The 14,975-nt window shown below is 33.2% G+C and overlaps 1 protein-coding gene across 2 annotated transcripts in view; it reads right to left on the bottom strand.

Moving 5' to 3' along the window:
• The window catches only part of VPS50 (VPS50 subunit of EARP/GARPII complex), an 86,863-nt gene that overhangs the window by 30,372 nt on the left and 41,516 nt on the right, over positions 1-14,975 (bottom strand). For both annotated transcript variants that reach the window (XM_026675681.2, XM_087946364.1), the window contains exons 15-20: positions 14,236-14,330; positions 13,092-13,190; positions 11,329-11,419; positions 10,273-10,446; positions 7,574-7,692; positions 4,653-4,759 (exon numbers count right to left, since the gene is read on the bottom strand). In XM_026675681.2, the coding sequence (XP_026531466.1) occupies positions 4,653-4,759; positions 7,574-7,692; positions 10,273-10,446; positions 11,329-11,419; positions 13,092-13,190; positions 14,236-14,330 (685 nt within the window). The remainder of the gene's footprint in view (positions 1-4,652; positions 4,760-7,573; positions 7,693-10,272; positions 10,447-11,328; positions 11,420-13,091; positions 13,191-14,235; positions 14,331-14,975) is intronic.

Raw genomic sequence — 14,975 nt, forward strand, 5'->3', positions numbered from 1 at the left:
TTGGTGGTAATTTTGCAAAAATGCTAAATTCAATTTACGCTACACAAAAGACAACTGTATTGATAAATGGAGAAGCCACTAAACCATTCGAGATAAAGAAGGGTGTCAGACAGAGATGACCAATGTCACCCCTGCTTTTTATAACAACCTTAGAAACATTACTGGACAGAATTAGATCGAATAAAGAAATTAAGGGAACAAAAATTAAAAATTAGGAGTATAAATTACAAGCTTTCGCTGACGACATGGTATTTGTCATAGAAGAACCAATAGATTCGGGACCAGTACTATTAAATGAAATAGATAAATTTGGCAAATTGGCAGGATTAAAAATTAATAAGGAAAAGACCAAAATGCTAGTTAAAAACCTAACAAACAGTAAACAAAACAAAAAAAACCTAGAGGAAACAATGGGATTACAAATTGTGAATAAGATTAAATATTTAGGCATTTGGTTAAGACCTAGAACACTAACTTTGAGGGAGGACAACTATACCAAATTATTACAACAAATTGGAAAGGATTTGGAAAACTGGAATAAAATGCAAATTTCACTATTAGGCAGAATAGCAATGATTAATTTCACTATTAGGCAGAATAGCAACGATTAAGATGAATGTCCTACTCAAAATCTTATACTTATTTCAAACAATTCTGGTATCATTAGACAATTTTTTTAAAGAATTAGATAAAATTATTATGCAATTCATTTGGGCAGGGGAAAAAATGAGGATTAAAAAAAAACTATTTACAAGACAATAAAAGCAGGGGTGGCTTTGGACTCCCTGCCTGGGAGACCTATTATAAAGTGTTGGCATTAGTATGGATAAAGGATTGGATTGAATTGAGAAACAAACGAATGTTAACACTTGAGGGCCATGATTTACAGATAGGATGGCACATATTTTTATGGAATTCAAATAATAAAAATCATTCATATTTCTCCAGACACACTTTACGTAAATCTCTGATTAAAGTTTAGACAGATATCAGAAGGAATCATTACACTAAAATTCCAAGGTGGTTCTCAACGATGAAGGCGATGTTCCATACTAACATGATGGATATTAGTAAAAAGCTCAAATACCACCAAATTCTAGATAATGAGGGGAAACTTAAATCGGTTCAGGAATTAGAAACCCAAGAAATAACTATTGACAATTGGTCCTACTTAAAATGAGATACAATAAGGATGTAAAAGAATATGGATTTGAAATAAAAAATACTCAATTAGATGAAATACTCCCGGAAAAAAATATGATATCTAAACTATACAATTACCTATTAGAATACGAATTGGCTGAGGAAATCGTAAAAGGACCAATGCTAGCCTGGGCAAAAAACTTCGGCTATAATATAGATTTGGATGACTGGGAGGAAATCTGGCAAAGAAATCTTACATTAACAAAATCAGTATCATACAAGGAAAATTTATATAAAATGATATATAGATGGCATCTGGCACCCTCTAGATTAGCTAAAATATATCCAACAGCAAATCCAAGCTGTTGGAAATGTAAAGAGAAATTTGGTACTTATTTTCATCTTTGGTGGACATGCCCTGAGATTAAGAAATATTGGACAAGGATAAAAATATGGATAGAAGAAATTACTGAATGCGCACTGGAGTGGAAACCGGAACTGTACCTCCTGGGAATGATTAAAGGGGATTATCCCCCTAAAGTGAGATACCTGACCATCCACCTATTAACAGCAGCGCGAATTTCTTTAGCGCAATATTGGAAAAGGCCTAGCGTACCACCAATACACATTATTATTCAAAAAAGCTATGAATGTGCCAAAATGGAGAGGCTCACACTTAAATTAAATGGGAAGGAAGAATCAGAATATTACTTGGCTTGGGAGAAATGGTACAGTTGGGTAGAACGTAAGAAAAAAAGCGTATAGTATAAATGAATCTAAGAAATACATTGTCTATAGTTGTATATATTTGAATGTATAATAATAGCGATCTCAAGCTTCTCTTCTATTATATAAACACTATGAAGGTTTCATCGATTAAATGATACAGTTATAATCCAATAGGAATAATATAGTGATACTTTTTATACATGTTATAATGCAAATAATTAAAAAATGATTAATTTGTGGGCTGGATTTAGGATTTTTTTCTTATTTTTCTGATTTCAAACTCCTGAATTATTTTATATATAAAATCCACTAAAGTGGAGTGTTTAAACAAGCAAGTATAACAACAGCTTATTAGTCCAAAGATAAATACTAAGAGTTTGGCCATGAGTATTGGCAAAATTTATTAACCTATTATGGCAGAATCCCAGAAGATTCTGAAGAATTACACTCATGCTTTTAGATGAAGCTAAGCAATGTAGATTTTCTCCAAGCATAATGAAATATCAAAAAAGAGCTCAGGGAAAACAGCACTAGAGGCAAAAAATGCATAAAAATAAGGTTCTGTGGAAAACAATTTAATTACATTCCCTTATGTCCATATGATAAAAAATCATTTAAATTATAAACTAATTAGTCAGTAGGATCATTTGATTGGGAATTGTTATGAAAAACCTCCCTAAATACTGAAGCAAATTTTGCTACATTAGGGATTATAAAAACACATATATTGACGCACATCCAGAAGTAGCAAATTCTCCAAGGGCCACCTCTTACATCTTAACAAAGATTAAGTAGCAAGCAGAGAAACCGAACTATTTAAAGCTTCCTTGCAACACATAGCTGTTTAACAGCTCATTGATTCTGTTAAAATATTGCAATAAGATATTGCCATATTAAGCTTCCCTGACCGGAACTCCATGTAGCATAAAATGCAGTTCTAAAACGTTTATAGATATTTTCCTACACGTAAGAATATTCCTTGCAGACAGAAACTATCTGTTGTGAACTTACTTCCAATTCAGCTCTGATACAAATAAGTATTTGTTTGTAAAACAAAAAGAACGGAAAAGAAAATTATGGCTCCTTAACCTTTTATTGATAGCTGTGGAAGATCAAGTACGTTTACTATACATGTATATAGAAATAAGAGCCTTTATTTCTCTTTTGTCTTTAGTCCAAATCATAACATACAAGTTACCCATAGTGATTGTTGGGGGGGGGGGAGCTATTTTGACCATTTACCCAGCAAATGTATATTATATGTGTTCATTCAAAAGAATCCATACATTCTCAAAAACAGACACCCAAAATTCACACAAGGTCAAATAAAGGTGAAAATAACATTTGCCTTTGCATTCAATATTAGGTTCCCTCTGCCCTGGGCATAAGCTGCATAGTACTGCGATGGAGGGGAGGAGAGAGGGGAGTACAGACTGCAACACCACAAACTCAGCCAGGTATATAAAAAGCACAAAAAAGACAGCAGAAACAGGAGTGCTGCAACAGACACCTGACTTGATAATATATTATCACTGCTCTTAGAATTTGTGAGTGGCTACAAGGAGACTTGATTTAGAAATATGCCTGTTCTTCCAAAGCAATAGTGCCATCAGCTGGAAGGTGAGACAGAGGCAAGATTCAATGCCCAGGAAAAGCAGGTAATTTTTTCTCGCCAGTCAGCACTTCCCTTTACTAGCCTGGGTTGAGGGTGAATGTCAGAAGACAGAGTGATTGTTCTGTTTCCTAATTCCCAACTTAAAGCTTCAGAGACCCATAGGAGTCAACAACCACCAAGAGGCTGGCCACACTGTGGCTCTAAAACAATAAAAATTGGGAGTACTTCAAACCTGAGCTTGAAGAACCATGATTTTTTTAAACAAACACACAAACATAATCTTTGTTATGTATGCCAGATATAAACATATACACCTAAAACCTATCAATAAAAATAAGCAAAAACAAAAACAAAAACAGAACAACAATACCAATTACTAAGATTAATCAGTCATAAATGAGACAATAGAAAAAACAGAGGCAGACTCAAGCAGACTGGAATGATACATTGGTGTCCTGATCGCATGGAAGAAGCAACAAATAAGCTTGGAACTGCTGCCAAGTAATTTCCTGAGAACGGGATAGATCACTATATTTCAACCTTGGCAATTTCAAGATATGTGGACTTCCGCTCGCAAAATTTCGCAGATGGAAGACTCCACAGAGCATCCCCACATATACTGATAGATATTTTTATAATGCTACCGTAAGATTGTGGATGGATCATCCCAGGTTGCTTGATTCTGTGCCTCTATTGCATTGTATTCTTGGACTCTGTAAACCGCTTACAGAGGGCTGTATAAAGCACTGTAAAGTGGTAGATAAGTCTAAAAGCTATTGCTATTATATGCTAACTTTTTATTTATATTTATAGATTTTAGATGCATGTGTTTTTCTATATATCTAGTATTCCACATATATCTGGTATGTTTTCAGGCTATAATGCGATAATGAAGATTAAGAAAATACAACACACACACACACAGAAATGTTATATGTGCATACATATCTTTTGTGATTTTATTATACAATTGAAATGAACCATCCTTGTATTTTTGCAGTGTGTGTTCTGTTGCCCAAAAAATACTTGATATATTTTCATGAGAGTATGGAGACCTCTGATAAAACCTGTTTTATAATAAGGCTTAAGTTCCAGTCTTATAGAAATATATAAGATAAATCACACAGTGCACATTTGAAAATAAAAATCCCAAAAATCCACTTACCAACAAGTCTAATTACATTAAGTGTAGTATTGGTTAAAATTGGAGCATTCACCTTGTTGAGGCAATAATCTGATCTCTTCCTGCTCCTCAGAGTTTCTCGAGAAACACTAGGTTAAAGATATTAATTGTTAAGTACACAAATATCCAGAAAAATGGTCAGAAGTGTCAGAAAAACAAATATTCTTTCATTTTATGTCAGCAAACAGTATTATATATGTGTGTGTATGTATATTCTATATCAAACTAGCAACCTGTGACTATATTGGGAACAACTCTCATTATCTCCAATCAGTGTCATGATGCAACTTGCGTATTAAAAAATCTTAAAACAGAGATACCTAATAAATATTGTGTTGAAAAAAAAATTACGTGTGTGTGAAAAGGAAAAACTCCCAAAATATTTTTCTTTTTTCTCATACATTTCAGCAATTCATTTATTTTTTCTTCCTTTTTTTGGTTGTTTTTTTCTTTCTCCTTTCCTTTTTCAATCTGTTTCTATTGCAGGTTAATAAACAGTAGATATTCAAGTTTATTCAAGTTTAAAGTTTTAGTTATTAGTTTTAATTTAGTTTTTATTATTTTAGGTATGTAATTTTCTTAACAGCAGTTAAATGAAATGTAATGTATTGTTCTTTGAATATTATCATTTATATTATTACTTAACTACTTGTATGATTAATTTTACTGGGTTAAAAATTTAATAGTCTTTACAATATAAAATGAAGTTGAAGATGTTATGTTCATATTTTAATATATTTTAATTGGTTTTGTTCTGACATCTTGGAAATTTAATTTCAGTCACTTAATTTTATCAAACATGAGAAAATTGTAAAACGTTCCCCATTTTATTATCACATTCAAATGAAAACAATAGCTGGGTAACAGCAGTTCCTTAAAACTGCTTTTAGAATCTTTTCAATGTCGTCCTCTCTCACTTTACTCTTTGGATTAGAAAATCCAATTGTTATCTGATAACAATTTAATTTTATAGGCAATTTATAGTGTTTTATTATTCTATGTAAATATTATTAGGACTAGAAAGAACAGACTTATTGGTTTTCACAGTAAAGGTTGTGTGTTGACCTTGGGTCCAAATCAATAATGCCTTCGAATTAAAGTATGACTAATTTTGGAAGCAATGAGAAACAAGAAAAATAAATATTTACACAGGGGGGATTGAGTGTTATAGATGCTTAAATAGTTATGTAGCTTCTTTCCAATTATACTACCTAATGCTAAAGTCAAGATATTTTGGCTGCCTAAGACAACACAACATATGCTCATCCTCATTAGAACTCAAGTACCTAAGGATCCAAGGCAGCTTGCAATAATATGGTGATGGCCATTAGTTTTAACAATCCTAAGACAGAAGTCTACTTAACTACGCTCTACCTAACCAGGACCGACTGATTTCAAATAGTTAATCAGACTGGCTTGGATTTGATTTGGGAGATCACAGAAAATCACAGGCTTACAACTCAAAACATATCCCAGGAAATGGCAAAAGCTTGTTGTTGCCAAGAAAACTACATGGATGTGTCCATAATTATAGATGTGTCCATAATCTCAGCAGGGGAACTCAGCACAATTCAAAAAGAGACTTTAAGCAGGTCATGGAAAATAAGTGATCATAATTAATAACCTTGTTATATTATCTCCTGAATCAAAGACAGCATTTCTTAAATAGAATAGTCTTCATTTAGTGATAACAATTGAAACCAACAACTAAGCACTATGGTCACTAAGTGAAAAATTATGTCAGCCCAATGAGTTTATAACTTCACTTCTCTTCTGGTTGTTAAGCAAAGCACTGCAATAGTTAAGTATAACATCACATGACCACACCTTAAAAGTTTCCTTCCGTCTTCTCTATTAACTGCTTATCATAAGCCAGTTAAAAAGCTCAAAAAATGGTGATCATGTGATTGAAGGACCCTGAAACTGTTAGAAATATGAGGTTTGGTTGCATAGCTTTTTTAAAACACTCTGTAATTTAGAACAGTCCCTAAACACAGCAGAAGCAAGGACTACCTGAAATACTATTTGAAGAATAATGGTATAAGGCATGGGTGTCAAACTGGCGGCCCGCGGTCTGGAATTGTCACGCGCAGGCCATGCCCACCCTGTCTCCGCAAAGGCAAAAAACATAACGATATGTTACATGATGCAATCGAGTTTGACACTCATGATATAGGGGTATCATACTCCTGTCCATGTTTATGAACTATAGGAAATACTTACCAGACCACTACATGCCATAAAATTCTAGGCAAGTGAAATCTTTTGACCATTTAGCAGGGATCTTCAGTTACTCTGGCAAATGAACGAAATATCTTAAATAGGCTCCTGCTCTTTCATGCTGGCTCAGCACACTGGGCTTGTCAGCTGGAAAGGTAACAGCCCAGGTTTGAGACCCGAGCATCATGCAACAGGGAAAAAAGTTGTTCTTCCTTTCAGAATTTTAGCAATGTTGAAGTGATTAACAAATTCTCAAGAATAAAACAAATTGTAATTGCAGGAACTGGGCTTGGCTAGTCTAGTAAAGAGAAGGACCAGGGGAGACATGATATCGGTCTTCCAATATTTGAGGGGCTGCCACAGAGAGGAAGGGGTCAAGCTATTTTCTAAAGCTCCTGTAGGCCAGACAAGGAATAATAGAAGGAAACTGAACAAGGAGAGATTTAACCTGGAAACAAGGAGAAACTTTCTGACAGTGAAAACAATCAACCAATGGAACAGCTTGCCCTTGGAAGTTGTGGGAGCGCCATCACTTGAGACTTTCAAAGAAGAGATTGGACTACCATTTGTCAGAAATGGTGTAGGGTCTCCCGCTTGAGCGGGGGGTTGGACTAGATGACCTACAAGGTCCCTTCCAACTCTGATTATCTGTATTATCTGTTTTATCTGTATGCTCAAAGTACCTTTTTACTGGGGCATCTCCAGTCTGTTCATCAACATAGTCCCTTTTCAGTTCTTCAGGAACATCACTATCACTGTCATACTCTTGATAGGCGCTCTTCTCTTGTTCATCCGATTCATACTATCAATGACAGATTGGAAGAGGTTCTTTGTGACAATCAAGAATGCACATTAATCTTTCAGTGGCCCTTAGAATATAAATGTATACACAGGGCAATATTGCCTCAAGTAATATATATTATGGCAACTTATTTTACTGTTTTCTACTATTTTACAGCATTGTATTTATTTTCATTCTTTTTAGAAAATGTATTGTAATTCAGCCGGAATATCCTGTCAAAACAATTTAAAAATTTCAAAAAGAAATAAGGGTTGATTAAAAATCATTTTCTTATTTTAACTCCCACAAATCTGGCTTCCACAACTTCTTTTAACTAGCATTAAATATTACCTTAGGAGAAACTTTATATTGCCATCCAAATTGCAAGAGAGAACAGAATTGCAAACATTATACTCAGCATTTTTTTAAAATAAGTTTCATCGATCTTACATTTGGAATCATACTTATTATTTTAAATCATAATTTTTGACAAATTGTTACCTCATCTTTTGAATGCTGAATGTGAGCTTTTAGGAAAGTGAGAGAAACAATGAATGATAAGCAAAATGGAAAAAGAGCCAAGAGAAGTTCTCACACCCAATATGGGATGTGGCTCATTGCATTTGAAACTTGAGATCTAAATAAGATGAGGTAACAAGTTGTCAAAAATTATGATTTAAAATAATAAGTGCGTTTCCAAATAAATGAATTCCAAATGTAAGATCGATGAAACTTATTTATATTGTAAATTAATAAACATCCAATCAAGTTTAAGAAAAATATGCACACTCATTTTTCCATTTTTATAATTCTTTGCATAACATTGTTTATTGCAAAAGTTAAAGGAAGTCAAAAGATTGTCCATTGGAGACTCCTTCTTGTATCACTCTGAGGATTAACTCATTCTAATTATTTTAAATTGGGAAGCCCTGTAAGCTATAATAAATGCAAAATGTATGTAAAATAGCACACATCTCCATCCAACTATAAGCAATCCAAAATCTGGTTAAAGAAAAACACATTACTGTATGAAATATATGTAATTAATGTACCTCCTAGTGATTGGTTGTTCTGATCTCATATTTAAACAAAAGAAAGATTAACTACAAATATGAATATTATTATCCAAAAATTGTAGGAGCAAAAAAACAGGCTTATATCACGATTAATTTGTTTAAGTTCTCAACAGTTTTGGAAGCATCATATATAAAGCAGGCATGATACCCCTCTGGGTATTTCTACTGTTTTACTTCAATAAACAAATAGGAAGCATAATGGCTCAAATGGTTAGGATGCTGAGATGGAGGTTAGCAAGCAGCGTTCGAGACCCAAATGCTACTGAGAAGGGATGAACATTCATCAATGCTTGCTGGTGCATGAAAGGAGCCCTCTACTGAGTGTGTCCGGGCAACAGTGACGTCACTGGCTAATTCTTTCAACTCCTAAGAGCCTTGGTGCTTCTGACACAAGTGTGATGTGACTTCAACAAATTTAGGCTTTGTTTTTTTACCATATTAAAAGTGAACAATTTGCTATGACATAAACTAGCTTCGAACTTCAAGAGTTAGGATTATAATTTTCCTTAACTAGGATGGCTGGAAATTTTGGAACTTATAGTCCAAACATATTTGGTGACAACTATAAAACGTGTATACAAAATGTTTTATGAGTTGACAATTAATTAATTGGAGTAACTGCCGGAATCCTGACATCTGGAGCATATAGAGAAGACTGGCATAAGCTAACTAAAAGTCAACTGTTATAATGAGTGCATATACTTAGGTGATATAATGTATGTGTGCATTCATATGTGCACTCATGCACATAAAGCAAAAAAAGGCAAATTCAGATCTAGCAAAGAAAGAATTGTATCAAGTGAGGCAGTAGTTTAAAACTTTATTTATATAAATAGCACTATTCACTGAAGCTACAGCGCACTCCAAATCAGCAATCATTAGATGGACAGGTAACATAAAATAAAAAGTATTGAAATATTCCCAAAACAAGAGTAATTTACTTCTCAGAGCGAACTATGGATTCTTTCAATTTGTTATACCCAAGTTAAAAATGTTGCTCACTAATTCCAAGTGGGCAGCTTTGAGTCTTCTTTTAACATTTTTTTATTATAATATAACTTTCAAAATCTAAAGAAATGGTAAATGGTCTCCCATTATTGTTACCAATTATAAAAGTCCAGTTATTTCCCTTTTGTTCTGTATGAAGTTAGTCATCTCTTTGGACGATATATATGGGAGAAGAGTTTGTCAGCAGATGTCTAAGCACAATTTAACATTCTGTCTGGCAAATGAATTCAATTCTTGCTGGTAAGGATAATATTGTCATTTGGCCTTATAACAGCATCAATTGCCAATATGCATGACCAATTACAACCTTGTTAAAAAGTCAAGTTTTGAGATGTAAAAAAATCAGATCAAGATAAAATACATCATAATTTTTTGCATTTTTAATATAACATATAAGCTATACAATGTAACATGAATGTCCAAACAAGCTTCATATCACCCTTTGACTCCTAATTATTTTGCCGTATTTCTTTTGAATATCTATGCACTACAAGTTATAGGATTTTTTTAAACTTACCCCATTAGAAGCCAACACATCTTCTGTCTCATCATCCTTGTTGTTGGCTTGGATTTCAAAGGGATTTCCTCCATTACAATATTGCTCAAAAAGAGTTAGATCTTCTGTTTCTAATGCAGGCTGCTTGCTTGGTGACACAGTAGGGGAACGTGATTGTGCTATGAACTTAAATTCCTATTACCAAAAGAAAATTATTTATACACTGGTTGTGAAGTCTAAATATTTATTAACATTATTACATGTTGATACAACACTTTCTGGACAAATCCTGCAATATTAACTTTTTAGCCAGGAATGCTTCCATTCCTGCATTTTTAAAAACTACATAATTAATGGTTATTCGAATGCCTGTGTAATTTTAACAGATCTGTCAAATTCCTTCACAGGATATATAATACATCTTACAACTGAAAAACTTTTTAAACAGTTTAATTAATGCATTGCAATGAATTATGCAAAGAGAGACTTAACATGTGTACAACTATGAGAATTCAAATGCAGCCTGTAACACTAAGCTGATAATGGAGAAGGTCTATAGCTCTTTTTCCCAGAAGAAATGCCTCATGGGTTCTCCTTCACTCATGGGAGTCTGACAGTATATTTCCTCCTTTTTTCAGAGTTCTTGAAAGTTAGAGCCATCACCAGCTAGGAAGAGTGGGCACCTCCATAGTTCCCTTCAGCAGAAGATACAACCAGTTTGTTAATGCTGAACATGGTTTGGGCTTGGTTAGTTCCACAAACTTTCTCTTAGCTATTTTGGTGAGAATTTAGAGATCCATGGAAACCATTATAGTGATGCCTGAAGAGTTAATGAGTGAAGATGTACATCAAGGGGTCTTCAAACTTGACAGCTTTAAGACTTGTGGACTTCAACTCCCAGAATTCCTCCTCCAGTCATGTTAGCTCTGGAATTCTGGGTATTGAAGTCCACAACTCTTAAGCTTGCCAAGCTTGAAGACCCTTGATGTACATGATACAAGATTTCAGTACTACTATTTAGCAAATTTGATCAAAGCAGCCATCATCCTTCCTGTGTTTGAAATGGTCTAGACTTACATGAAGTTGCAATATGCTGAAACTTGATTTAACAGGACAAAGTTCCCAAGTCTCATTCTCTAAGAACATTCGCAGTTCTTCAAGACGAGTTCTGAAATGAATAATTAGTGTCAGCAAATTTACACAGAGTAGCTTTTTATTTTAAAAAATAGCAAAGACGAAGCAAAGTTTTCACCAGGGCCATATGGTTATTATACATAACATGGGAAAGATGGATGGAGGTTGGTTTCTGTTTTCACTAGGATCATTCAGTGAAACTAACCTATGTAATTTAGATAAAGAAATATTGTTTCATAATGCACATAACATTATTATATAATTTCTAAAACAGGCATCACACCGTGCATACATTCTAACTTCCCAATTAGAAGCACCAAGTCTTTGAATAACACTCACCAGGAAACGAAATGGGAGTAACATTTGATTAGCCTTATCATCTCTCCTAGTTAGCTTTCCTTATAGAATTTTCCCAACAAGTATATGTAAGATTTTCTAAAAACTACAATCTTTACTCCCAAAAAGAAATGCAACAATTTTCTAACTAGAAGACAGCAGAAGCAAAATTATAGAAATATAATTAATGTATGTATCACTCTTAGCATAAAAACAATTAGCAACGGTAAAAAGATATTGGAAAAACTCTATAATGAATAATTATATTATTGTTTATTAAATTAGATGGCATTTTATTTCTTTATGAAAATTTATACAGTGACCCAAATGACTCTCAGTGACTCCAGGTGGCTTACAAAAACATTTACTGAGTTATTTCTTCTTGAGATTGCTCACCAAGATAAAACATACAGTTGAAACACTTTTCAAAATATCCAGCAAATAATGTATTTTTTTTAAATTTCCCTTCAGAAACTATAAAAACTGAATAGTTTTGCCGAATAAAAACTGAACAATTATCTGTAAAAGACTCAGATCAATCAATAACCTAATAACCAGAAATAGTAATGTAAATGAATTTTTAAGCTTAAAGTGAGAGCCAATTTGGTGTTCTGGTTAAAAGTGCCAGATTAGAAACAAAAAAAAATCATGATTTTTAGCTGTCCTAGGCACAAAGCCAACTGTGTAACATTGGATCAGTCACTGTCTCCCCATGACAAACCACTTCCAAAAATCTTGCCAAGAAAACTGCAGGGATTTGTCCAACAGTCATTATTATTAAGGTTGACCTAAAGGTCTGTGCACAAAGTTTAGAGTAAAATGTAGGATTAATGATCCAGTAGTTTAAAACTCTTCGTTGCTAGAAAAAGAAACTTGTTGTTTTGATAGCAAGAACAGTCTATATTGTGGTTATTTTATTTTTGACTTAGTCTAATGTACAAATGGAATTAGGGATTAGACTATGTTCTATGCATTATTGAAATTATGTAGGAATACATTCTTAAATTAGCAGCTAGATAGTCAAAGGTTGTTACTCAAAGTCTATGATTTAGTTTCTGCCATTTATGATGATGGGAAAAAGCTTGGCAAGAATTCCTGAGAGTTACTACTAACTAGATTTGGCAATACTGATCTAGACAAATAAAGAACTTATATTAATAGACATCAGTTCTCATATCTCTTCATTATGGAAAAAAATGACTTCCTTTTTAGAGAAAATTTTATGTTAATTTACATATTTTATATGAAGCATTCACTTTGCTTTTTCTTATTATATGGACACCACATAATGTGGGATGCATGAGCGTGTGCTTTGTAATTTGTTTCCACTATATTATTAAATCTCCACAGCTGAAAATTGTAAAACTTACCTATGATAATTCTTGAAATAATTAACACTTTGTTTTCTAATGGAATCTTGCAACACTTCTGACTTGCTGCCACAAAATTCTTCTCCAACCTGCACCAGCCTAGTACAAATAATATCCCAATTAAACACTACACCATGTAATTGTACATATGATTTTTTAAAACTCTTATCTTTTATGGGTCTCTAATCTCTGCAGATCTAGAACAATCTCTTTAAAGTTTTGAAATAGCTTTCCCAGAAGGCTTCTAATTAAAGGGATACTGCAAAATGTTGCAATATTAACTTGCCTACAACAGCAGCATAGATAAAACTTAATTTAGTGAGAACCTGGATCTGACTTGAATAAAATTTGTAAGAACCTCATTTATAAAACCTGAAAATCAGAATATCTGGACTCACAACAATCTTTTTGGATCATTCATACATTACATCAATGGTGGGCAATAATGACATAGTTGCTGATAGTTTCAATGCTTGATTACTGCAGTACAAAAATTGTAACTAATTGAATTGAACTAATTGGCTGCAGAGGTAGTAAATTGTGTTTCTGGGAGATATCACATCACTTCAAAGTGAAAACAGGTGAACCTATCACCAGTTGTTTCCCAAGCAATTCATTATAGCATATAAAGCTTTATATTTCTTGAATCCAAATTACTAGCAGAATCATCTATGCCTGTGTGCGTCTTCCACATAAGATATCCAAAAGAAAATCTTGCAGACCTACAGTGGATGTACAAACTTTTCTATGGAGCAAGTGGAAACGGAGGCTGGTTCCTATTCACTACACTTAGACTTTATAATTTTTTTGTTTATAATTTATAAAATGTGTTTTGGTCTCATTTTCTTTTGCACATTTTTATAGCTTGAAAATATCGGAACATTACCTAAGGCAGCATATCACATTTATATGAGTCAATTGCTCTTCTTTGCAGGCTAAAGGTTTGTAGCAGAGCAGCAACGTGGAGGAAATTAATCTATTATATAACTAAGAGCTTTGGAAGATAGTCCTATTTAGAGCCAAATGTGCCAAGTAATGAACAGTAATTTTATCTCCTATACAGTATTATATACATAACCTTATCAATTTATTCTGCATAATTGTTGTAATAACATTTCCTTAAAAAAGATGCTATCCAAATTACCTGCTGATAATATCCAGTACAAATATAAAGTCATCATATTTGAAGTTAGACATATCGGTGCCCAGCAAATAGGTCTTCACTTTCAATTGGACATCCTATATAAAAACAAAAAGGCTAGAATACTAGAGAAACAATAATTTACTGTATTAACTATTTATAATTAAGCAATCACAAAGCATAAAGAAGGGAAAATCTTGGGGTGACATCATTGTTTGCCCTTCAAGTAAAATTCATCAAAGATCCCCATATTTGCAGGATAGTTTAGTTAAAATCAGTTTTAAATTTAAAATTAATATTAACATAGTTCATTGTCTGTCCCTTGCTGGTTACTTGTTGAGAAGCATCCAATCTTGCAGGGAGGAATCAAGCATGGAGCTAGCCTGGAATCACTGTGCAATCTCAAAAGTATATAGACAGAACATATTTTTTTTGTTTTATTTATTAAATTTTATCTCGTTCACACCTCACATTACTATTGTATTTTATTCAGAAATTCAAGCAATAAAGTTTTTTTTTAATTTAAAGGTAGGATCAATAACATTGTGGAAATTCAACTTGATTTCAGCAGTTTAGGGCTATTCTGCAGATACTAAATAAATATTTACAACCAACTGTTAGTACAAGGACAGAAGAGATTAAAATAACCAGATGTTAACCATAAAAAATAATGCCCTTTAATGTTATAAATCATAAAAACATCATAGATGCAGTAGATCTTGTGTTTTTTAGCATCTGCTCTT

This window comes from Notechis scutatus, chromosome Z, assembly GCF_049901735.1.
Source record: "Notechis scutatus isolate UNSWTSFEM ecotype Mainland chromosome Z, rNotScu1.2, whole genome shotgun sequence".
NCBI classification, from domain to species: Eukaryota; Metazoa; Chordata; class Lepidosauria; order Squamata; family Elapidae; genus Notechis; species Notechis scutatus.